General features: G+C 41.6%; 1 protein-coding gene across 1 annotated transcript in view; it reads right to left on the bottom strand.

The window, feature by feature from the left end:
- Nucleotides 1–27,317, bottom strand: part of FGL1 (fibrinogen like 1) — a 54,366-nt gene that overhangs the window by 6,416 nt on the left and 20,633 nt on the right. The window contains exons 3-6 of the mRNA XM_050802147.1: nucleotides 23,346–23,425; nucleotides 20,621–20,801; nucleotides 4,517–4,676; nucleotides 4,174–4,271 (exon numbers count right to left, since the gene is read on the bottom strand). Coding sequence (XP_050658104.1) covers nucleotides 4,174–4,271; nucleotides 4,517–4,676; nucleotides 20,621–20,801; nucleotides 23,346–23,425 — 519 coding nt within the window. The remainder of the gene's footprint in view (nucleotides 1–4,173; nucleotides 4,272–4,516; nucleotides 4,677–20,620; nucleotides 20,802–23,345; nucleotides 23,426–27,317) is intronic.

The following is a 27,317-nucleotide window of genomic DNA, read 5'->3' as shown; positions in this document are numbered from 1 at the left end:
GAGAATTGCTTGAACCCGGGAGGCAGAGGTTGCAGTAAACCGAGATTGAGCCACTGCACTCCAGCCTAGTGGCAGAGCGGGACTCCATCTAAAAAAAAAAGGCTGTGGGGCAGGGAATGCTGGATGCCTCGTGACTGGAGTCCCTTTAAGAGGGGATTCGGGCCTCTCTTGGGCTTGTTAATTTAGCACCACAATTTCCTTGCCCCAGGGAGCTCTCTCAAGGTGGTAAAGGTCATGTGAGACAAGACTGTAGAGTGTATAAGAGCAGCAAGGCAGGCTAAGTCAACTGTCTTTAAAAATACTCTGTTACAGGCCAGATGCGGTGGTCCACACCTGTAATTCTAGCACTTTGGGAGGCTGAGGCAGGCAGATCACTTGAAGTCAGGAGTTTGAAACCAGCCTGGCCAACATGGTGAGAACACCGTCTCTGCTAAAAATACAAAAATTAGCTGGGTGTGGTGGTGTGCGCCTATAATCCCAGCTACTCAAGAGGCTGAGGCATGAGAATTGCTTGAAGCAAGAAGCAGGGGTTGCAGTGAGCCAAGGCAGTCCAGCATGGGCGACAGAGCAAGAATCTGTCTCAAAAAAAACAAAAAACAAAACAAAACAAAAAAACCTCTATTATAGAAGAGACATAGAGTCTCAGTTTTTTGGCTAACCATTTAAATGTCTCTGTGCTCAGTAAGTAAACAAATTACATTTACCATTTCTAAATCAATTTTATGGCCACTACTTGTAGTCAAGATTTATGTAGTGGGGATAAAGCCATTCCCAGAGGTAATTCATTAGCCATAATGCTCTCATAATTAAAGAATGCAGAGACAAAAGCACTGCCTATTGTCTGGGTTATTGGGATACATGATTGTGGGCCTAGGTACTGAAAAATACATTTTTACTGCCATGAGATTAGCCAGCCTGAGTACCAAGTTGAAATATGAACGGGAACAGGTTTGTTGGCAAAGTTCCTCTGGGCAAATATGTACATCATAATACCTTGAAAAATAATAAGTTTGAATTTCATATATTTAGAAAGAGCCAAGGGTTACTGCTCTGGGGTTTTCATAGTTTCAATAAGAAACCAGACAAATATCAACGTGCAAATTAAACAGAAGTTGGTATGGCAAATTTTATGTATCTGGCGTAAAACACTTAAAACTAGAATAATAGATATGTTGAAGGAAAGGAAGCCTTATATAAATTTGGAGAGCACTGATCATAAGAAGGACATATAAAGAAAGTATAAGGTTTCTGGGATTACTCATCCTGTCTAATGTTTATTATTCTAGTGTCTCAAAGAACTTTATAACCATAATCCTACTACTATAAATATAGAAACACCAATAGCTTTCCAGAACTTGGGTGGAAAAAATGAACTCTTGTTTTATTTTAATTAATTTATTATTATTATTATTATTATTAGAGATGGAGTCTCACTCTGTCATCCAGGCTAGAGTGTATTGGCACAATCTCGGCTCACTGCAACCTCCGCCTCTTGGGTTCAAGCAATTCTCTTGCCTCAGCCTCCTAAGTGGCTGGGATTACAGGGATGAGCCACCATGCCTGGCTAATTTTTGTATTTTTAGTAGAGACAGGGTTTCACTGTATTGACCAGGCTGGTCTCAAACTCCTGGACTCAAGGGGTCCACCTGCCTCGGCCTCCCAAAGTGCTGGGATTACAGGTATGAGCCACCATGCCCGGCTGTTTTATTTTTAATGCAATTGCAGTGTAACTTAGCATGCTTTCTTGGGCATTACAGTTGCCTTTTATGAAGGATTCAGGATAAGACTTGAGTGGGACTGATGGTAATCTCAGACTACAACAGAGGTAGGGAAGATAATGGATTGGAGCAAAAGAACATGGGAGACAGAAGCTTGGAAAATTTGTTATCAAAGCAATGACATTTTAGACAAATATGAAACTCTAAAGATAAGAATTTAAAAGTATATAGGGAGAATTGTCCAGATGTCTGCTATTTACTTTGAAATATATATACAGAAAAGATGGATTGATGGATGGATTGAGTAATGGGCAAATGGATAGACACGTAATAAAAACAAGCAAAGTAAAATGTTAATGTAGGATACAGGTGATAGGTTGAAACTTCTTTCAAATTGATTGCATCTTTGAAAAAATTTCAACATAAAAAATGAGAGGTATGTGGAAACATGGACATTTCATATATTATGGTATTTTATTGGAAAAATAGCGCCAGTTCCCCAATTTTTCACCTCCCTCTCATAATATGTCTTCGTAACTCCTCCCATTGTTTATTTCCTTTTTTAAAAAAGTCTGAGCTGCCCCTGTAATTTGCTTTCACCAATAGAAGAAAAATGATTCCGTGCCAGTTCTGAGCCTAGATCTCAAGAGACTTACATACATCCACTCTTTTTTCTGGAACCCTGCGTGTGCTACAAGACCAAGTCCAGGCTAGTCAGATGGAAGATGAGAGACCCTATGGAGCCCGGTGGAATCCTTCCATCCTAGAGCAGCAACTTCAATCAGGAAGTTGATTGCACATTCATAAGCAAGCCCAGCCATGATCAGCAGAGCCCAGCCCTGATCAGCAAAATCACCCAGCCAACCTGCAGATTTGTGAGAAGTAATAAATGGCTGTTGATTTTAAGCCACTAGCTTTGAAAGGGGATTGTTACACGGTATTATTGTGACATTCGATAACTGATACAGTATATATAATCTTCAGGAACTCAAGGCATCAAAAAAGTATATGACATTTTGTATCTTTTTCAGAAATAGAATATCTATATATTCTATATAGATATATAGATATATAGTGATATATATGATATATATCTATATATCTAATATATAGTGATATATACCTATATATTAGATTATATATTATCTATATAGTGATATATATCTATATATAATAATATATAGTGATATATATCTATATATCTAATATATATAGTGATATATATATCTATATCTAATATATAGTGATATATATATCTATATATCTAATATATAGTGATATATATATCTATATATCTAATATATAGTGATATATATCTATATATCTAATATATAGTGATATATATCTATATATCTAATATATAGTGATATATATATCTATATATCTAATATATATAGTGATATATATATCTATATATCTAATATATATAGTGATATATATATCTATATATCTAATATATATAGTGATATATATCTATATATCTAATATATAGTGATATATATATCTATATATCTAATATATAGTGATATATATCTATATATCTAATATATAGTGATATATATATCTATATATCTAATATATAGTGATATATATCTATATATCTAATATATAGTAGTATATATATATATATCTAATATATAGTGATATATATATCTATATATCTAATATATAGTGATATATACATCTATATATCTAATATATATAGTGATATATATATCTAATATATATAGTGATATATATATCTATATATCTAATATATAGTGATATATATATCTATATATCTAATATATAGTGATATATACATCTATATATCTAATATATAGTGATATATACATCTATATATCTAATATATATAGTGATATATATCTATATATCTAATATATATAGTGATATATATATCTATATATCTAATATATATAGTGATATATATATCTATATATCTAATATATATAGTGATATATATCTATATATCTAATATATAGTGATATATATCTATATATCTAATATATAGTGATATATATCTATATATCTAATATATATAGTGATATATATCTATATATCTAATATATAGTGATATATATATATATATATCTGATATATTTAAGCTACTGGCTTAAAATCAACAGCCATTTATTACTTCTCACAAAGTATAGATATATATATCTATATAGACTATATCACTATCTATAAATATCTATATATCTATATATAGAGATATTTCTCATACATATATATGAGAAAACAATTCCCCCAACCTAATTCTAGTTTTTTTTTCTGTTGCTAATTTTAGGCAGCCACATTTTACATTTGGGATTATTGCCCAAAAGTTACCACTACCATCTGTAAATCATAGCAATTATTGAATTAGTTCCATTGCCTATAATTTGGTAAAAAAAAAAATTGTAGTGTTGTTTTTATTGTATTCCAAATAAATTTGACATCATTCAAACCTTACCTTGAGTGGTCAAGAAGTGAAGATTTTTATTGCCCAGCCAATATTCACCATGTTTTTGGACAAAGTTTCCAAAGCCATTTTCATAGTCATTCCATCCTCTAAAAAATGTAAAGTGGAAGCTGATTTTAGCAAACTCCATTTGTGGTACCAAAGTGAGCACCACCCACCCCATGCTACCACCACCCCCAATATTTTCTTGATTTGTTCATTCATTTTCAGTATTCTTGTTTAGAGAGAATGAAATTCTGTCTTATTAATAGGCTTCAGGATATGATCAAAATATTTGACTTATAAATCTCACATTTGCTGCTACAAATAAATTCTTATGTCATAGTGAGCACACCTGTTAAAGTTCTCGCTGCCATCAGATCGTCTCTGAATTACAGTCCATCCTCCTCCATCGGACATGTCACAATAAACAGCAAATTCTGCTGGGCTCTGGAGAGGTTTGATTTTGTAAAATCCACTGAGCTTATATCCATCATTGAAAATCTCTGAACAATCTGTTTTTAAAACAAGGTAATATAATATTCATTATATGTCTTTTTTTCCCCTTGCAGAGCCTCTGAATGAGACTATTCAATATCACTGGAGACGGATAACACATGGTATAGAAATCAGCGTTTTAAAATTGCATCTTGTACATCTTCCAGTGGATATGAGGAAAGTTTTCTTTTCTTGGCTACTAGTTACCACCTGAATCTGTGATATAATCATGGAGGAAAAAAAGGGAGTGAAGTAAGAATCTAGTTTTTTGTTTGTTTCTTCTTTTTTCTTTTACTTTTTTTTTTTTTTTTTGGTAGAGATGGGGAGTGTCTCTATATTGCCCAGGCTGGTCTTGAACTCCTGGCTTCAAGCAATCCTCTTCTCCCACCACAGACTCCCAAAGTGCTGGGATTACAGGTGTGAGCTACCACGCCTGGCCTAGTCCCTAATTTCTGAGTTTTGTTAAAAAGCAAGTTATGTGTAATCAGTTAACAACAGTATATTTAGGTGGAACTTACAGTTTTATCAGACGGAATAGTAAAATTTATGTCACCCATGAATCTAAAAATGAAAGCAGAAATATTAACACCAAACAACTAAGTTACTACAGGTTATCTTGACTTAGAGCATGAGAAATCATGCTGGACATCTGAAAATGAACCTGAAATAGTAATCTTCTCAAAATCGTATAACCTCTAAGCCTCATTAGATTTTTTATTAGCTCACTGAAGTTTCTAAAAGTCCATACATTCTTAGATGTTTTTGCTAAAAACGGGAAGCTTCTGCTATTTGTTTTATCCCTTAATTCTTTTTTGCTGTGGTATTTCTTTGAACACTGAAGCAAACATGCTACCCCTTTGTCACCAAAAAGTGGTATCTGTTTCTTTCTTTCTTTTTTTTTTTTTTTTCTCCTTTGAGACAGAGTCTTGCTCTTTCACCCAGGCTGGAGTGCAGTGGTGCGATTTCGGCTCACTACAACCTCTGCTTCCCAGGTTCAAGCAATTCTCCTGCCTCAGCCTCCCGAGTAGCTGGGATTACAGGCATGTGCCTCCACACCCAGGTAATTTTTTTGTACTTTTAGTAGGGATGGGATTTTGCCATGTTGGCCAGGCTGGTCTCAAACTCCTGAGGTCAGGCAATCCGCCTACCTCGGCCTCCCAAAGTGATAGGATTACAGGTGTGAGCCACCACACCCTGCCAAAAGGTGATACCTGTTTCTTGAGCCACCTGAGGGTGATGTAAATTAATACCCATTGGGTCTCACCTAGGTTGATCTGTACAGACTTAGAGAATGTGGCAAATAGAGACCTCTCTATTGTTTAGATGCATAGCAAACTGTGTTTTAGGATGAATGAAGTAGTGGCCACTATAAACAGATAGTCTTAAGAAGAGCCATCTACAAACATTTCAATAAAAATATTATGACATCATCAACTTACACTTTTACTCCTGTCGCTTTGTGAATTTCCTTTAAAAAATTTTTTTTCTGATTGGATAATTCCATTCTTGTAGTATATTTTAAAGTTCTTTTTCATGTTCATTGTTTTGATACTAAGTTGCCGAATGTATAACTCTCTCGTTTTGTTACAGATAAACTATATTGCACATTAAGTAGGTTGAATAGGCCATAGAAATCAGAAGAGAAAAGAAAAGAAAGAACCTTGGTCATTTCATAAAGCCTTCACATGGCTGGGACTGATCATATACTACTGCTTTGGTAAGATGTTTACCTTTGTAATGATTTAGACTTTATTCATATATTTATTTTCAACATTCAGAAGCACAAGTGTTCAAATACATGCTAAATTACAAAAAGGATCCTGTTTTGGCGATTAAACAAGAAGCAAAACAATGAGAAAATGACTATCTAAAATTAGTTCAATGCTGTTATAAGGTTTACATCATGTAGTCAAGTGTATAGCACAAAACTTTTATTAAAGTAAGCAGATTTTAGCCCTGTTTGGAAGAAGCTTTTTGCTTACATTTAATTTCCTACCGAAGAGCTGAATACTAAAGACTCACAAAGGTCAAACTCTTTTCCAGGCAAATATGGAAGTGATTAGCTATAACATTTGCCTCTGGAAAACTTAGTGAATATAGAGGTTTCAGCCAACATTTTCTGCTTGTTATTATTTTATGCTAACTGTGAGTTTGTTATTTTTTTTGGTCTTGTTTTTAAAATTTTCCTTCTCCCCAGAAGAAAATGCCAAACACAATTTAAGAAAAGCTTTCGACTGATAAAAACAGTAACACAACAACAAAACCCCCAACAAGTAAATAAACATTAAAAAAGCAAAAAAGCACCAGTAGTTCAACTTGCTTATAGCTAACAGGTTAAGAAGCCTGCTTCGGGAAATGTGACTTAAACTGTAACAGCAGAAAGTTTGAAAAACGTAGAATTTAAGATATTAACTTGATATTTAAAATGGTGATTTTCAAAATGTTCGGACCCATTCAACTCCCTGTAGAATCAGTAGAAGAAAAACAAGGTTAAAGAGCTTTGTGTTCATGAGAGTTTTTTTGTTTATTTTTAAGAAAAAGAATTTTGAATATTTACATAATATTAGAGTGAGGCCAAGGCGTCCTGCCTTCTGTTTTGACGAACACTGTATTAAACTGGGTGATGTGCCTCCTTTCTCTGATCATGCAGAAAGCAAGCTATGTTGGAAGGCTGAATGTTTAAGCTCATAAAGTGACATGACAACCTGCCAAATGGGCTTTTTCCTGTTGTCTCAGGATGGTGGCTGAGGCTCAACACTGAGAACCGAAGGCACGAAGTACCCCACATTCTAAACACAAAAAGAGGTCAGCTGCCACTCCCCAGAGCATGCTGGGATATGCCAGAACTGGCCCTGCTACCGCCATCCTCACCTCTAGGCAACATAAGAAAAAAAATATAAGGATAAAGGAAGGTGGGTACATAGTAAGTGTATGTATTTATTGGGGTACATGTGATATTTTGATACAGGCATGCAATGCATCATCATCACATCATGGAAAATGAGGTATCCATCCCCTCAAGCATTTATCCTTTGTGTTACAAACAATTCAGTTTTGCTCTCTTTGTTATTTTTAAATGTGCAATTAAGTTAATTGCACATTGACAGAATGCAATACTCTTGTAGGGTAGAGGGAGTGGGTTCTCTCCCTTGAAAACAAGGATATAATAATGTCCATAGATAGCTGGCATTCATTGAGTACTTCTTTTGCTCTACTGTGTTAAATATATTAACTCATTTAATTTAATTAATTAATTTATTTGAGAGACACGGTCTCATTGCTACCCAGGCTGTAACAGAGTGATTGTGAGTGGCGCAATCATAGCTCACTGCAGCCCCAAACTCCTCCTGCAATCCTCCTGCATGCATGCACCACCGAGCCTGGCAATTTGCTGTTGTTGTTTATAGTATTAGGGTCTCGCTCTGTTGCCCAGGCTGTTCTTGAAATCTTGGCCTCAAGTGTTCCTCCCACCTTGGCCTCCCAAAGTGCGGGGATTATAGGCATGATTCATGGCACCTGGGCAAAATATATTTACTAATTTTAATATATTTTAATCCTCACAACAAATACACAGCATTCTTATCACTCCCATTCTCCAGATGGGGAATACGGGAAACACAGAGGTTGTGTAATTTGCCCAAAGGCTGCAGCTAGCAAGATTTGCAGGTGGACTTTGAAATCGAGCTTCAGAGTCAACACCTTAGGCCACTTTGTATCCCGCCTCAAGACACTCATGCAGATTGGGGGCTCCTGCAGAAGGGGAGACGGTGGAGCAGTGGTCTTGTCAACTGAACAGTGGTGGTGATGTCAGATTTTTGTGATTGCCACCAGTTAATATGAAATTGATACAGTAACCTTTGAATTCATAATTCACTAGCATCCACATGCTTAAAAAAAGATAGTTTAGGCCGGGCGCAGTGGCTCAAGCCTGTAATCCTGAAAGGACACAAAGATAGATGTGTACCCGCCCCCCCACCGCTACACCCTTTGTTCTGCTCTCTAATCTTTGCACATACCAGAGATTTCGTAAGTTCTGTGAGTACCTGTTTTTCTGCACGTACCAGAGATTTTGTTTTGCACATACCAGAGATTTTGTAAGTTCTGAGGCAAGGTCACAAGACGTGTTTAAGATAAACTCTTGCTGCCATAAACCTGCTCTCCCGCCTCAAAGGTTGAACCGAAATATCAGAAATGGCGGGAACCAATCATAGTTAGCCAAATCGCCTTGTTCAAACACTAGCCAATCATATATCTGATTTGTATAATAACTCTATGCCCACTTTTCTTAGACTATATAACACTGCTCGGAGCTCAGTGGGGGAGCTCTCCTGCCCGTCTCGTTTCGCGAGCGAGTGAGAGTTCCAGGTTCAAACCTGTAATAAAGATCCTTGCTGCTTAGCTTTGACTCTGGACTCTGGTGGTCTTCTTCGGGGAATAAACGGTCTGGGCATAACAAATGGGGGCTCGTCCGGGATTTCCCCCAAGCCCATCAGACCCCCAAGTCAATGGATCTTAATCTCTGGGTAAGCCGGCTTTGTCACTGTCTCTGTCTTTATCTCTGTCTGTCCCCCTGAAATTTCGCGAAACCTGTAATCTGTAATATGTATTGGTCTGTTCTGTAAGTGGCACGGTCTTGGTGGACGCGCTAAAAGACAGCCACTCGGGACTGGTGGGAGACGTCCCCCAGTGCCCATCTGGGGGCCTCCATCCTTGGTTGCCCCGTCTGACTCAGGTCGGAAGTCCGACACGCGCTCGCGAAGGCTCATCGTTTGTCACTGTCTGTCCATTATTGTTAAGTGTTGAGTTTAAGTCCAAAACGAAACATAAAACCTTTTCTTCCCCTTCCAGGACCGGACCTGTCGGATACTTCCCTCTGCTTCACACTCATTTTCGTCCCTCCTTCTCTTTGTAGGAGCAGTCCAAAGATGGGCAACAACCAGAGCACGTCGCTCTCACTCCTTGTTACCAATTTCAAGGATGTGAAGGCTCGGGGGCATAACTTAAGTGTAGAACTAAAGAAAGGAAAGCTAGTTACTTTCTGCCGTTCGGAGTGGCCCTCTTTCGGCGTAGGGTGGCCCTCCGAAGGAACTTTCTGTCTCTCTATTATTACTAAGGTAAAAACTAAGATTTTCCTGCCAGGGCAGTCAGGACATCCTGATCAAATTCCTTATATTCTAGTGTGGCAGGATCTTGTGGAAAACCCACCGCCCTGGGTAACTCCATTCATCCCTGAGCCCTGCAAGGTCCTAGTAACACGACCTACAAGACAAAGGACTGCCTCTGCTCCCTCACCCCCTGTGCTGCTGGACAGCCAGGACCCCCTAACGTTAGAAGCCACTCTTCCCCCACCGTATCCGCACCTTGTCCCGAAGGACCCATTCCCCCAGGGTGGTGCTTCCGTAGAGGGAAACAGAGAAGCGGAAGCTGCCGAGAGCGAAAGTAACCCGGGGGGGGCCGGCCGGCTGAACGCGAGGCCACGTACTGCGGGACCAAGCTTCCCGACTCCCTGACTCCACCGTAGCCCTGCCTCTCAGAGACATAGGATCGCTCGATGATACCGGGCTTTCCCGTCTCATGTATTGGCCTTTTTCCACTAGTGATTTATACAATTGGAAGTCCCAAAATGCTCGGTTCTCCGATAATCCCAAAGATCTAACCTCATTGTTAGACAGTGTCATGTTTACTCACCAGCCGATCTGGGATGACTGTCAACAGCTCCTCCGAATCCTGTTCACAACGGAGGAGCGGGAAAGAATCCAAGTTGAGGCCAGAAAGCTGGTTCCAGGAGATGACGGCCAGCCAACTGCAAATCCTGACCTCATTAACGCGGCTTTTCCTTTGACCTGGCCCAGATGGAACTACAACATGGCAGAAGGTAGGGGACGACTGCCCATTTATTGCCAGACTCTAATGGCGGGTCTCCGGGCTGCAGCTCGCAAGCCCACCAATTTGGCTAAAGTATATTCTGTGTTACAAGGTAAGACAGAAAGCCCCGCTGTGTATTTAGAGAGATTAATGGAAGCTTTCAGACAGTTTACCCCTATGGACCCGTAAGCATCGGAAAATCAGGGTGCGGTAGTAATGTCCTTTGTAAACCAGGGAGCACCAGATGTTAAAAGAAAACTCCAGAAATTAGAAGGTTTAGAAGGAAAGCAGATACAGGACCTCCTTCAGATGGCTCAGCGAGTTTATAATAATAGGGCTACTCCAGAAGAAAAACAGTTCAAGACAACCAAAGAAATGACCAAAGTCTTAGTAGCAGCTTTCCCCCAGGCAGGAAATGGCCAAAACAGAGAGCAGAAAAAGCAAGGCTCTAGGCAAGGATTAAAAAAAGATCAGTGTGCTTATTGCAAGGAACGTGGCCACTGGATTAAAGACTGCCCAAAGAAACGGAGACCAGCTAACCCTACCTCCGTACTCGTTACCCAGGACTCTGACTAGGGAGGACGGGGTTCAGACCCCCTCCCCGAACCCAGGGTAACTTTGCAAGTGGAGGGGTCCCCAGTTCATTTCTTGGTCGATACTGGGGCGGAACGCTCAGTCCTAACCAAACCAATTGGAAAAATGTCTAAGAAAACATCCTGGGTGCACGGGGCCACAGGCATCAAAAATACCTCTGGACAACCCAGAGGACTGTGGACTTAGGAACAGGAAAAGTCTCCCATTCCTTCCTAGTCATCCCAGAGAGCCCCTGCCCTCTACTAGGGAGGGACTTGCTGACAAAGATGGGGGCCCAAATCCACTTTGAGCCAGAAGGGCCCAAGATAACTGATTCCCAAAACAGGCCAATATCTATCCTGACTGTCACCTTAGAAGATGAGTACCGACTCCATCAAGAGCAAAAGCCCCCCGATCAGGAAATTGACTATTGGCTCCAGCGTTTCCCTGAAGCGTGGGCAGAAACTGGGGGCTTGGGGCTAGCTAAACATCGACCTGCCATATTTGTGGAAGTTAAGCCAGGGATGGACCCGGTTCGGGTTCGGCAATATCCTATGCCCCTGGAGGCAAGAGAAGGAATTACGCCCCATATCCGCCGACCCCTAGACCAGGGAGTCCTACGGGCTTGCCACTCATCCTGGAATACTCCACTGCTACCTGTACGTAAACCCAACAGTACAGACTACAGGCCAGTACAGGATTTAAGAGAAGTTAATAAAAGGGTCATGGACATACATCCCACTGTGCCCAATCCATACACCCTTCTGAGTGCCTTACATCCCGAGAAACAGTGGTATACCGTTCTTGATCTAAAAGACGCTTTCTTCAGCCTTCCTCTGGCTCCCAAAAGTCAAGAACTCTTTGCATTTCAATGGACGGATCCTGAGAGGGGCATCAACGGTCAGCTAACATGGACCAGGCTGCCACAAGGGTTCAAGAACTCGCCAACCCTGTTCAATGAAGCCCTTCATGAAGATCTGGGTGAGTACCGGCGGCAACACCCTGAAATAACTCTTTTGCAATATGTTGATGATCTCTTAATAGCGGCCAGGTCCCCGGAAACTTGTGTTCAAGGGACTGAGGACCTCTTGAAGACTCTGGGGGAGCTAGGCTACCGAGCCTCAGCAACAAAGGCTCAGATCTGCAAGTTGGAGGTAACTTATCTGGGGTACCTATTAAAAGGGGGGCAACGCTGGCTAACCAAAGCCCGAAAGGAAACAGTCCTACGTATCCCTAGACCCCAGTCGACACGGCAAGTGAGAGAATTCCTGGGGTCAGCAGGGTTCTGTAGGTTATGGATACCCGGATTTGCTGAGTTAGCCAAGCCCCTATACCAGGCAACAAAGGAACGGCAGCCAACAAAGGAACGGCAGCCCTTTAATTGGACGGAAGAGGCTGAGCTGGCCTTTCAACAGATCAAAACTGCCTTGTTGTCAGCCCCCGCGTTAGGGCTCCCTGATGTCTCCAAGCCCTTCCACTTATACGTGGATGAAAGTAAAGGTGTTGCAAAAGCCGTGTTAACGCAGTACCTAGGCCCCTGGCAGAGGCCAGTTGCATATTTGTCAAAGAAATTAGATTCAGTGGCTGCCGGCTGGCCACCCTGCCTCCGGATAATCGCGGCAACTGCCCTAATGGTCCAGGACGCTGATAAGCTTATCATGGGGCAAGAGTTGCGCGTTACCACCCCGCATGCCATTGAAGGCATCCTCCGGCAGCCGCCGGACCGATGGATAAGTAACGCCCGGCTCACCCACTATCAAGGACTGCTGTTAAACCCCCTCAGAATAACTTTTCTGCCCCCAACCTCTTTAAACCCTGCTTCACTGCTGCCAAATCCAGACTTGGACGCCCCGTCCCATGAGTGCACTGAGATACTGGCTCAAGTGCATGGGGTGCGAGAGGACCTGCAAGATCGTCTGCTCCCCGACACAGAACTCCTCTGGTTCACTGATGGCAGCAGCTACGTCCACCAAGGCCAGCGGTATGCAGGAGCGGCTGTAACATCAGAGACTGAGGTAATCTGGGCGGAACCCTTGCCTCCAGGGACATCGGCCCAAAGAGCCGAACTGATAGCACTCACACAGGCCCTCACCCTAAGGGCAGAGAAAAAACTAACAGTATACACGGATTGCCGCTATGCTTTCGCTACTGCACACATACATGGGGCCATCTACAGAGAGAGGGGACTATTAACAGCTGAAGGCAAAGAAATAAAAAACAAATAAGAGATCCTAGCTCTATTAACTGCTTTGTGGAAACCAAAGAAATTGGCTATCGTACATTGCCCTGGGCATCAGAAACCAACTACGCCAATTGCTCGAGGCAACTCCTTAGCCGACCAAACCGCAAGGAGCATAGCAAGAGCTCCCAGTCAGCTCCTCACACTCCAGCTCCCTGATCCTGGCCCAAGAAATTTGCCATGTTTTCCCGACTATACCAAACAGGATCATGAATGGATGGACATGCTTCCCCTAAAACAGGTTCAAAATGGGTGGTGGACTGACATAAATGACCAAACCATCCTACCAGAAAAATTAGGATGGCAGGTGTTGGAACATATCCACCGGACAACCCACCTAGGTGCCTGGCGAATGATAGACTTAATCAGGCACGCCAAGTTCAGAATCAGGCGTATTACTGAATTGGCCAGCGATGTCACAACAAATTGCAAAGCCTGCCAACTGAACAACGCTTGCCCCCAAACCCAGACCGCCGCAGGAAATAGGTATAGAGGAACTAAGCCTGGCGTCTATTGGGAAATAGACTTCACTGAAATAAAGCCTGGAAAATATGGGTATCAGTACTTACTTGTCTTTGTAGATACTTTTTCAGGATGGACAGAAGCGTTCCCAACTAAGAGAGAAACTGCTCAGGTTGTAGCAAAGAAAATTTTGGAAGAAATCCTCCCCAGGTATGGCTTTCACGTCCAGATAGGGTCAGACAATGGACCAGCCTTCGTTGCTAAGGTAAGTCAGGATTTGGCTTCCATTCTTGGGGCAAATTGGAAATTACATTGTGCTTATAGACCCCAAAGCTCAGGACAGGTAGAAAGGATGAATCGGACTCTAAAAGAGACTTTAACTAAATTGACCATGGAGACTGGCACTAATTGGGTAGACTTCTCCCCTACGCTCTGTTCCGGGCCCGAAATACCCCTTATAGACTGGGCCTCACACCATATGAAATCATGTATGGCAGACCCCCACCCCTGGTCCCCAGTCTAAAAGATGACTTACTCAAACCTGAAACTGAAAATGTCTCTGAGCTCTTGTTCTCCTTACAAGCCTTACAGAAAATTCACCAGGAAATTTGGCCCAGACTACGAGAACTATACGAAGCAGGACCTCCGCCGACACCCCATCCGTTCCAGCCAGGAGACTGGGTCCTAGTCAAGCGCCACCGGCAAGAAACTCTTCAACCCAGGTGGAAAGGACCACTGCAAGTACTCCTGACTACTCCCACTGCTCTCAAGGTAGAAGGCATCGCTTCTTGGATCCACTACACACACGTCAAGCCGGTGGACCCATCATCCGACCTTCTCGAGCTGTCTGGAGCACCGGTTGCATGGACTATAGACAAAGCTAAGAACAATCCCTTAAAGCTAACCCTGCGCCGTCATCCCCATAGCCGTAACCATGTCTAGCTTACCTATGCTTTTATGCCTTATGCATCTGACTCTCCTCACTGCTGTGCCGTCTAATCCCTATGTTTGGAGGTTCTGGCTCTATGAAAACAAAACTCATCCTGGGGAAACCCCCCAGGCGGGTAAACTGCTGGCTAGTGCAGATTGCCCCCCCTCAGGGTGTAATACTATAGTTTACCTCAATTTCACTAAGTTCCAGATTGCCCAACTAGCAATACCCATGATCTGTTTTGAATATGATCAGACTGAATCTAATTGTAAAAATTATTGGTGGCACCAGAGTGCAGGTTGCCCATATAGCTACTGTAAGACGCACTCTGTCCGATACTGGAGAGAACAACAAGGGTGGTATTTTCACCAAACTGAGTCTCCCGTCACTTACACTTGGATAATTAGAGACCCATGGGACTCTCGGTGGACAACCCCGCAACATGGAGGAGTATATTACTCATCAACTAGTACCTGGCCCAGTAGCCACTTATATCTGTGGAGAAGTGTAGTCCAGATTCAACCCTTAATCCATACACAAATCCACAGGCAAGAAACCAAGCTATCACAAGACTTACAGCCCTTCTCCTGGCTAACCCTACTACAGGAAGGGCTAGCATTCGCCAACCTCACCGGTTTAGGCGACCTGTCCTCTTGCTTTATGTGTGCAACCCTAGGAAGACCACCATTAACTGCTGTTCCCCTATCCTCCCCTCCCACAAACTATACAGATTTTAATTCATCAACAGTCACAATACCCGATGTGGCCCTGTACCGTGACCCATACCAAGAGAAATATCCCTACTGTTATTCGGCATTTAGCAACAGCCTTTGCAACCAATCAGCTGCATACCCTAATAGTCCCATATATGCTCCCCCTGGTGTGTTCTTCTGGTGTAATATGACTCTGTTAAAGACTCTGTCCAAAAGCATCTCTGACGGACAGTTGTGTATCCCTGTTACCCTAGTTCCCCGACTGACACTGCTAACCCCGGCAGAGTTCATAGGCTGGGCAGGGACCGCCCCAACTGAAACTGCGCGACATAGACGAGCAGTTTTTCTACCACTAATTGCCGGAATATCCTTAACCACCTCTGTCGTCGCAGCGGGGTTAGCAGGAGGGGCCCTACAACACTCCATGATAGAAAATGACAAGCTGTTACAATTCTCTGTTGCTATGGAAGACTCCGCCTATTCCCTAGCCTCCCTTCAGCGGCAGCTCACCTCCCTAGCACAGGTCACCCTTCAAAACCGCAGAGCCTTAGACTTACTCACGGCTGAGAAAGGAGGTACCTGTATGTTCCTCAAAGAAGAATGCTGTTTCTATATAAATGAGTCAGGGTTAGTTGAGGAAAGAGTCCAACGCCTACACAAACTAAGCTTAGAGATGAAAAAGCAACAATTCACTACAGCCGCTAACAATTGGTGGAGCTCTTCAACGTTTTCCCTTCTGGCACCCCTTTTAGGCCCACTAATGTCTTTACTGCTTCTATTCACTATAGGCCCCTGTGTAGTAAATAAGATTTTACAATTTGTCAGAGAAAGGTTTGATACCATCCAACTAATGGTCCTCCGTAGCCATCACCAGCCTCTCCTGCACCCAGAAAGTGAGGCTACATTATAAGACTCTGGAAATCCAAGATTGGACATCCAGTTACTTATGAGAGGGGGAAATGAAAGGACACAAAGATAGATGTGTACCCGCCCCCCCCCCCCGCTACACCCTTTGTTCTGCTCTCTAATCTTTGCACATACCAGAGATTTCGTAAGTTCTGTGAGTACCTGTTTTTCTGCACGTACCAGAGATTTTGTTTTGCACATACCAGAGATTTTGTAAGTTCTGAGGTAAGGTCACAAGACGTGTTTAAGTAAGATAAACTCTTGCTGCCATAAACCTGCTCTCCCGCCTCAAAGTTTGAACCGAAATATCAGAAATGGCGGGAACCAATCATAGTTAGCCAAATCGCCTTGTTCAAACACTAGCCAATCATATATCTGATTTGTATAATAACTCTATGCCCACTTTTCTTAGACTATATAACACTGCTCGGAGCTCAGTGGGGGAGCTCTCCTGCCCGTCTCGTTTCGCGAGCGAGTGAGAGTTCCAGGTTCGAACCTGTAATAAAGATCCTTGCTGCTTAGCTTTGACTCTGGACTCTGGTGGTCTTCTTCGGGGAATAAACGGTCTGGGCATAACAATCCCAGCACTTTGGGAGGCCAAGGTGGGCGGATCACGAGGTCAAGAGATCAAGACCATCCTGGCTAACACGGTAAAACCCCGTCTCTACTAAAAAATACAAAAAAATTAGCTGGGCGTGGTGGTGGGTGCCTGTAGTCCCAGCTACTCGGGAGGCTGAGGCAGGAGAATGGCATGAACCTGGGAGGCGGAGCTTGCAGTGAGCTGAGATTCGGCCACTGCATTCCAGCCTGGGTGACAGAGGGAGACTCTGTTTCAAAAAAAAAAAAAGATACAGTTTAATGATATGCTGTATAAAACCATGTGGTGTGGGCATTGTTTGCACAAATTGCTAGGTTGTGTGTAATTGGGTGTTTTCAACCATCAGATAAATTGGAATTCAGAAAATAACTAATTTAGTAATAATAAAGCAACTTGTAACTCAGAACAAAAAATTTATATTTCTACAGATTATATATATGAATATTTAATTGTTTTAAATTTAAGGACACCAAAAACATAAACTTTGATGTGAGCAAGTTCTTATATATTTTATATAATATAATATGTATTACATTATATTTTATTGCAATTTTTGTGTTATATATTTTGTTTATTATCTGTTGTTAGTAGGCTCTCTAGTAGCATTTGCCTATATGTTAAAAATAAGGAACAACTGAACTATATTTATATTTCATATTTTAGTCACCCTTTTTCTCCTTCATGCTTGATATATGAAGAATATTGTTAATCTACTGAAATTCTGATTTTTTTGGCTTTTATATCAAAAAACAGTCATCTAGAATTCCTATCATCTGTCTTATTATAACAGTCTTATATTTATAATAATTATAATGCTTTATCTGAACCATCTCTGTAGGACTCTTCTAACTCCTGCTTGTACAGTTAATGCTTCTGACCTTGGCATTGTAATTTCCAAGTACCTGATTTCTTGCCTTATTCCTTGGTGACCCCTTGCTTCCCAAATCTGCTCCCCAGCAGTGTCAACACAAGGACTGGATTTTCAGCTCTTGATATGATTTGGATGTGTGTCCCCACCAAATCTCATGTGGAGTTGTAATTCCCAGTGTTGAAGGGAAGGCCTGGTGGGAGGCGATTGGCTCATGGGGGTGGAGTTCTCAGGAATAGTTCAGCACCATCCCCCTTGGTACTGTACAGTGAGTGAGTTCTCGTGAGATCTGGTTGTTTGAAAAAGTGTGGCACCTCCTCCCTCTCTCTCTCTCTTCCGCTCCTACCACAGAAGATGTACCTGCTTCTGCTTTGCCTTCTGCCGTGTTCGTAAGTTCCCTGAGGCCTCTCCAGAAGCAGACGCTGCTATGCTTCTTTTACAGCCTGCAGAACCAGGAGTCGATCAAACCTCTTGTCTTTATAAATGACCCAGCCTCAGGTATTTCGTTATAGCAGTATGAGAACGGACTAACACAGCACTTAAGCCTCAGTCTTTCCGTGACTGGTTGTAGAGGCCTGGGAAGAAATATCTGATGAGCTGCCTCCTGATTAGCTGTCTCCTGCCGTGATTGGCCCTTGAGTCCGTGTCAATAACCTGCTCGGAATGTATTCGAATAGACACCCTGAGTCTTGGGCTTGGTTTGACATTTGGAATAATGGTGCTCTGCTTTCTTCTACCAGTTCCTTGCCCTTGAGACCAGCTTTGTAGGCACTTTTGGGATCCCTTAATCTGTATGCTCGTCCGTTGAATGATAGTCCGTTTGCTTCCCAAGCCCATTTTTACCGGAACTATCCCTGGTTCCTCTTGGCTCCAGAGGCACAGGCCATGTTCATGCTATAGCCATCCCCATTACTGCAGACCAGTGACTCTGGTCTCTTTCTGATCTCTAAGGGCCAGAGGTAGGACGGTTGGATCAAGATGCTGGTCAACAGAGAAGCAGGAGCCCAAGGCGAAGAGTCTGAGCAGAGGGAGATAAGGATGTTGGTAGAGAAAAAGGGAGTGGTTTTTTTTTTTTTTTTTTTTTTTTTTTTGAGACAGTCTCACTTTGTCGCCCAGGCTGGAGTGCAGTGGTGCGATCTCGGCTCACTGCAAGCTCCGCCTCCCGGGTTCGCGCCATTATCCTGCCTCAGCCTCCCGAGTAGCTGGGACTACAGGCGCCGCCACCGCGCCCGGCTAATTTTTTGGTATTTTCAGTAGAGACGGGGTTTCACCGTGTTAGCCAAGATAGTCTCGATCTCCTGACCTCGTGATCCGCCCGCCTCGGCCTCCCAAAGTGCTGGGATTACAGGCGTGAGCCACCGCGCCCAGCGAAAAAGGGAACATTTTAAGAGCCTCATGCACTGCAGTCTGAGCTAGCCAGGTGCCCTGAAGTATTTTATTGAAGCATAGGCTCTAAGTTTCTCACAACTCCTATATCCGACAATTGTATGTTTAGAAGCAGAAAATAAAGATGTTTCTATTTCCCATAAGACTGGCATCTCTTTGACCTCTACCGTCTTTCAATTCCGGTCAAATAGATTTCCCAATTTATATTTGCTTATCTTTCTATTCCTCTCCCTATATATTATCTTCCTTTCATTCATGAATATGAGGATCTACTATGTTCTAGGCACTCTAATAGTCAACACGGAGATAAAAGTACATTAAACATCGTCTTAGACCTTACAAAGTGCCCAGTTAATTGACCACAGTAGACTCATAACCGGAAATTACAATGTAGCATGGTAGTGCTTGAGTAGACATATGGACAAAGTGCTCTAGCTAGCATTGTTTTTGTTTCTGGCAATCATTGTTTGTTTACTTTAAAAGATGCCTTTTACTTCTGGAGGAATTCAAATGAACAGTTTTCCATAGACAATAATGATATGGGCAGCAATGTGTGTAATGTGTTGCCAGTTTAAAATCATTCAGTTTCTCGGGAGAAATACTGACCTCATCAAAAGGAACATTATGAAACCAATAAATATACCTATAAAAAAACTACTGTTTCATTTTCCTTAGTAATTCTGGTTCTTTTTCCTTTCTCTGCTCCTTTATTTTTTACCTTATTTGCCACCCTAATATGCATATTAGGATTTCAGAAGGAAAAACTGCATACATGTAACAAGGAAAGATACACAAACACAAAGCTCAAATGCAAAAATTCCCAGTTGTAATCTGCCATGTGTACACTAGATTTTTTTTTTTTTTTTTGAGACGGAGTCTCACTGTGTCACCCAGGCTGTAGTGCAGTGGCACGATCTCAGCTCACTGCAAACTCCACCTCCAAGGTTCAAGTGATTCTCCTGCCTCAGCCTCCCAGGTAGCTGGGACTACTGGCACCCACCACCACGCCCAGCTAATTTTTGTATTTTTAGTAGAGACAGGGTTTCACCGTATTGGCCAGGCTGGTCTGGATTCGCTGACCTTGTAATCCGCCCACCTAGGCCTCCCAAAGTGCTGGGATTACAGGTGTGAGCCACCGTGCCTGGCCATGTACATCAGTATTCAATCTATTGTCCTGATTTCTTATTAAATAATGTAAATTCTCAGATATTTAGCTTTCACATTAAATGCCCCTGCAGAGATAGAAAAAAGTAGTGTGTGAAAGAAGACATTTAAAAATGATATAATGCTTCATATTGCTTGTTACTGAAATAGGAAAAGCTTTTTAGCAAAACCTGAAGCAAACAAATAACTAGCACCATCATTGCATATGGGTGTGTAATGTAAGTTGTTGAAACACTTAAGAAAAGTCCATTCTGACCTGCATACTGCCTCTTGCTTCCAAGATCAATGACACTATTCTCCTCTCCTTTATCAAGAAACTGGACTTCATTCTCCTGCAAAAGCTGCTTGATCTTGACCTGTTGCTGTTTGACCCGGGTCTCAAGCAGGCGCACCTGGGCTCTGAGCCGCACCTGCTCCTGGGCACAGTCCTCGAGCGCCTGCAAAACAGGTGAGATGAGATGAGTATGTATCTCATATTCATGGAAAACAAGTGCTTTTTAAACATTTGGATAAATCAGTGATTCCATTTTGTCTCCAATTCCCATTTCAGAATATTATTCCATACAAAAAGTGGTTTGAAAAGTTCTAATACTACCTGCTATTTGAAGAATTGGAAATTATGGCTTATGCCAAAACTCCTGGACTCAAAAGATCAAATAATATAAAATAATCAGAATCACCATGCTAGGAGCTTTATAGTTGTCTCATCTGATCCTCATAACAATTCCATGAGGTAGGAAAGGGCTCAGTGGGTAAGCGGAGGTGGGATTCAAATGCAGTTCAAGGACCGTGCTCTCAATCTCTACATGACATTGCTTATGTGTTTTCTAAACAGCAATGTGCTTTACAGAAGTTAATTGTACCGTTGGCATGTAAATCCCCATAATAAATGACATTTTTGAATGGCCCTCTGCTATAAATACATTTAAATATATATTTTATATATAATATAGACATATAATATATAAAATATATAATTTAAATATATAATATATATAATATATACATAATATATAAAAATATATTTCTATTTCTAATATAACATATTTATATATTATATATATAAACTTAGATAATATATTTATATTATATTTATTATATCAAATATATGTTTATATATTTATATTTATATATGGTATACATATACATATGGTGTATATATTTGTAGTACATATACATATATATGTAGTGTGTGTGTGTATATATGATGTCTCCCCTACCTCCCATCTCTAGGTCGAAGTCATGGAACCTCTCCCAGCCATTTTTCTAGGATGATTTCTCCCTTCCCCTTCCCCTTCCCCTTCCCCTTCCTCTTCCTCTTTCCTTTCCTTTCTCAGAAGCTCTCCTAGACAGTTTTTCTAGGATGATTTCTTTATCTTCTTTTCTTTCTTTCCTTTTGTTCTTTTCCTTTCTTTCCCCTTACCTCTCTCCCTCCCTCCCTCCCTCCCTTCCTTCCTTCTTTCTTTCCTTCTTTCCTTCCTCCCTCCCTCCCTTTCCTTGCTGCCCCTTCCTTCCTTCCTTCCTTCCTTCCTTCCTTCCTTCCTTCCTTCCTTCCTTCCTTCCTTCCTTCTTCCTTCCTTCCTTTCCTTCTTTGTTTCCCTTTACTTTTGTTTCTTCTTTTCTTTCTTTCCCTTCTTCCCATCCCTAGGTCCAAGACACGGAACCTCTCCTAGCCATTTTTCTAGGATGATTCCTTCTCTCTCTTTCTCTTTCTTTGGACAGAGTCTCGCTCTGTTGCCCTGGCTGGAGTGCAGTGGTGCAATCTCAGCTCACTGCAACCTCTGCCACTCTGGTTCAAGCGATTCTTGTGCTTCAGCCTCGTAAGTAGCTGGGATTATGCAGGTTGTGTGCCATGACACCTGGCTAATTTTTGTATTTTTAGAAGAGACGCTGGTCTCCAACTCCTGGTCTCAAGAGATCCACCCACCTTGGCCTCAAAGTGCTGGGATTACAGGCGTGAGCCACGCACGGCGCCGCCCAGCCTCTCTAGGATTCTTTCTTACTTGCTCTTGTTATTCTCTCCCTGTCACTCGGATTTATCCACTCTGAGAGAGTTATTTGCTTAGCACCTTGAGTCACATAGGCTAAAAGTTGAACAGCAAGAACATTTTATGGTGTCTGGGTCCTGTGTTGTTTCACAATAGTGGGGGATCAGCTGTGATATTGTTAAACATAGTACACTATGCAATTTTAAAATAACTGAACAGATTCAAGTATGTCCAATTTTTATAAGACTGCATATACATATTTAGTAAGCTTATTTAAAATCTAGGAGTTTTCTTTCTCTAAGACCTTTGAATGAATGTTTTGTCTTTTTTATTCACAAATGAAGGACAACACAAATTCGATGTAATTACTTTCAAATAATCTGGTTAGTTTTATACTTTTCAATATTGAAAAGCCCAAGGTTAATTTTAATTACTATTGACAGTTTCAAATTTCTAATATTCCAACCAAATAACTCCAGTGAATTTTTAAAAATTACTTATTTATTGTGAATACTTTTTATTTTAAAAAATATAAAGCATTTTTTTTTTTTTTTTTTGGAGATGGAGCCTCACTGTGTCACCCAGGCTAGAGTGAAGTGGCATGATCTCAGCTCACTGCAATCTCAGCCTCCTGGGTTCCAGAGATTCTCCTGCCTCAGCCTCCTGAGTAGCTAGGACTACGGGTGCGTGCCATCATGCCCGGCTAATTTTTTTTTTTTTTTTTTTTTAGTAGAGACGGGGTTTCACCATATTGGCCAGGCTGGTCTCCAACTCCTGACCTTGTGATCCACCCGCCTCAGACTCCCAAAAAATAAAAATGTAAAGCTCTTTGAAGTGCTGCTTTACTACGGGTCCAGTGTTTCCACCAGCCTCTTTGCTTTTCCGCCTTAGTTTTTTCAATGACAAGTCACTATAGGTTTAATGCAAAGTGAAAGAAAATTCAGATAAAAGCAGGCATTATAAATATAACAATAGTTTTCACAATAAGCTTACCGAACTTTCCCTGCCCATTATCAGAGCGGTAACAACAAGGATGAAACTGAACATCTTTGCCATGTCCCCCTTTGAAAAAACTGCAAGAATAAAAAGAATTTTATAAATGTATGAACCTTGAATTTTTCATGAGACCAGAGTTCAGACGTAAGTAGCTCCAGGAAGTCAGATGCAGCCACGGGCCATCCCTAATCCTAGAGTCGCCGAGGAAATTCTCCCAGACTTTCCCAGTCTCTCACCACTCAGAATGACACTCAGTGTTAACTAGAATTGAACCTGTTCCATCACAGTAACAGAGGAGGGAGTCTGGTTCTTTTCGCGGTCCTATTGTGCTGTTTGTGTTATGCTGTGGAAAGACACAGGAGCATTTTAATCAGTTACCTAATGCTACACAACAAGGAAGGGGCTCAGTCAAAATGTGCACGCAGGTCTCTCTGCTTATGGAGCTTGCGTCTTTTTCTCCCTATGTTGCCCAGGCTGGTCTCAAACTCCTGGGCTCAAGTGATCCTCCCGCCTTGGCCTCCCAAAATGCTGGGATTACAGGCATGAGCCACTGCCTAGAATAAGATTTTTGAAAGCAAAGATCACACCTTGCTAATTTTGGTATCCCCAGCATTTAACTCATGTGGTGGCTCCAATAACTGTTGTTGCCTCTACAGAATTATTCCTCGGGACGCAAAATCCTTCTCAGAGGGAAAAATGTAATTTCCTTGCTTTAAACTGCAGTCTGTTTATACTGACATACTTTCCTCTTTTACGGGAAAACAATGGGCGAAGTGTATTTCTGAAGGTAAGAGTTAAGAAGGACTTGGGGACTTTTGGTTGGATTGAACACATGAATTTAATTCTTTCCTTCTCACAAAGCCCACTAGAAAATGAGTAAAGAAAAACTGTAAAAGACGCGAATTGACAAAGTCAAAGAGAAAGGTAAAGAACAACTAGTGTGTAATGTCAGCAAGCTGGTAGATGATAAAAAGCATGTGGAGGGCCTGGTGCGGGGGCTCACACCTGTAATCCCAGAACTTCGGAAAGTTGAGGTGGGCAGATCACTTGAGGTCAGGAGCTCGAGACCAGCCTGGCCAACATGGAGAAACCCTGTCTCTACTAAAAATACAAAAATTAGCTGGACGCGGTGGCAGGCGCCTGTAGTCCCAGCTACTCGGGAGGCTGAAGCAGGAGAATTGCTTGAACCCAGGAGGTGGAGGTTGCAGTGAGCCAAGATCATGCCAATGCACTTCAGCCTGAGCGACAGAGTGAGTCCCTGTCTAGAAAGAAAAGAAACGAGAGAAAAGAAGAGGAGAGGAGAGGAGAGAAAAGAAGAGAAGTAGGCCGGGCGCGGTGGCTCAAGCCTGTAATCCCAGCACTTTGGGAGGCCGAGACGGGCGGATCACGAGGTCAGGAGATCGAGACCATCCTGGGTAACACAGTGAAACCCCGTCTCTACTAAAAATACAAAAACTTAGCCGGGCGAGGTGGCAGGCGCCTGTAGTCCCAGCTACTCGGGAGGCTGAGGCAGGAGAATGGCGTGAACCCAGGAGGCGGAGCTTGCAGTGAGCTGAGATCCGGCCACTGCACTCCAGCCTGGGTGACAGAGCCAGACTCCGTCTCAAAAAAAAAAAAAAAAAAAAAAAGAAGAGAAGTAGGGGAATTGGCAAAGCAGCAGCAGACAGGAGCACCGTGAGAAGCGAGAGAAGTCACATTGTAGCACTCTAGGGGATCCTGGATTGGAGGCACTGCTAGTTTGGAAGTGAAGGTAGAGGCAAATGGGCTGACAGTCAGATCCTCACCTAAACCCTGAGCAGCCAGGTGAACGCTGCTTCTCGTACTCTTTCAGAATATGGAAGATTTACTTTCTATTAAGACTGCCCAGAGATGCTCCAGGTGGCATGACAGTAGAAGCACTGAAGGGGAGGGGAGAGGCACTGTTCAAAAAGGGTGAGGCTTTCCCAGGCTACTTCTCTTGCAGTCAGGCAACCGGCTCTACACTCTTCCTACCACTTTCCAGGCCAGAGAACATGGGATTCCTCACTGGAGGAACTGCAGACTTCACAGAAAAGATCTTCAGAGACTGATATTGGGGGATTTCCATCAAAGGAGACATTTCCTTGACTGATCACTCTCCAAAGAAGCCCACCAGTTGGCAGGCTTCCTTCATGCACCTGGGAGAGGTATAAAAGGTATAGGCACACTATTTTGCTTGTTTCTTTCAATGTAAGTTTCCTTTCTGAAGACAGGCATATTTTACATTTCATTCCCTGTCCACATCCAACGGTCTGAAGAGAAACACCAAATTTCTGTATTACAACACTGGTCAGAAATTCATATGATAGCAATTAGTCATGACTTAACCCTCTCATCCAACATTGTGAACAAAATAATCAAGATGGGCCGGGTGTGGTGGCTCACGCCTGTAATCTCAGCACTTCAAGAGGCCAAGGCAGGTGGATCACGAGGTCAGGAGTTTGATACCAGCCTGGCCAACATGGTGAAATCCTGTTTCTACTAAAAATACAAAAAATAGCTACGTGTGTCATCCCAGCTACTTGGGAGGCTGAGGCAGGAGACTTGCTTGAACCCAAGAGGTGGAGGTTGCAGTGAGCCGAGATCCCGCCACTGCACTCCAGCCTAGATGACAGTGAAAGATTCCGTCCCAAAAAAAAAAAAAAAAAAAAAGTATCTTTAGACCCATTTTTCTAGTAAAGTTATCCTTTTAACCATATGATATAATTTGTAGCAACAATTTAAAAGAACTCTGGCATTTCACTCTTTATTTTAGTAAATATTTTTTCTTTAAAATTCAATCATATATTGAGTATGTACCTACGTTAGCCCCAGGGATAGAAATAGTAGATATTTTAATATGTAACTTATTAAATATACTGGATATATTAAAATATTTGCTTATATTAAAAATAGAGAAAATTAACTTTGTGACATTGAAAACGTTTACCAATGTGAAAAAGAGACACCCTCTGTGTATTTTTATAAAAGATAAAATGAGGTGAGAATAGGATTGCAAAGGAACAGAAGTAGTGAACAAATTAAAAGAAAAGATGATTAGGTTTGCTATCAATTAATATTTGCTAATTAATATAATAAGCTTGGAATTATTTAAGGAACACTTTTCTAGGTCACCTTTATTATTATCATGACAGATAAAATCATTTTCTTTAAGATAAAAACATTGACTGCACTAAAGACTCATCATTTGCAATGCAATAGTGTCCAAAATCTCGTGTTCGCTGATGTCAAGATTATGTCTACAAATTAAGAAAATTTCAAGTTGAAATAAATATTCTAAACCAAAGACATCTGATGTTAGGAGCAAATACATTTTCATTCTGATCCAGGGGGTAGTTTCATGTTTTCTTTTGTTTTTCTTTTTTTGTCTGGGAGTTCTTGGGAACGCTCCTTATTCATTGTGGCTGAATTTTTTCAACGAGAGCGTTGAATACTACAAAGGATTGTATCAGTTATAAATCAACAGTAAATAATTTTACTAAGCCGTAAAAACCATCCATTTAAACTGAATTACAGTAGGAAAATATATTTGTAAAGAAGGCTTAGAAAAAAATAAAATAACAATAAACTAGAATAAGATTATTTCAAGCATATATTTTCTACCTATTCTTAGGTAAAGTTTTAAAAATTGAATGGATTCTAGTCCTCTAATCCCTGTCACCAGAAAATGACTGACCTACAGCATGCTTTAGTATCTTTTCTTCACAATAAGAGGATAATATTTTAATAATGACAAAGAGTAATTGCTAAACGAGCTTGTTGGGACAATTACTCTATTTCCACAAAGATGCCAAGCAGCCTGCATGGCCTGGGGCATTATATAAAGATGAGCTAGCCCTTCAAGTAGAATGTAGCTCTGCAAGACTGCAATCTTACTTACTAGCCCTTCAAGTAGAATGTAGCTCTGCAAGGCTGCAATAGCACTTACATTGAAGGATCCATCAAGGGGCC

The sequence above is a fragment of the Macaca thibetana genome, chromosome 8 (assembly GCF_024542745.1).
Source record: "Macaca thibetana thibetana isolate TM-01 chromosome 8, ASM2454274v1, whole genome shotgun sequence".
Lineage (NCBI taxonomy): Eukaryota > Metazoa > Chordata > Mammalia > Primates > Cercopithecidae > Macaca > Macaca thibetana.
This window is presented reverse-complemented; position numbering and strand designations above follow the sequence as displayed.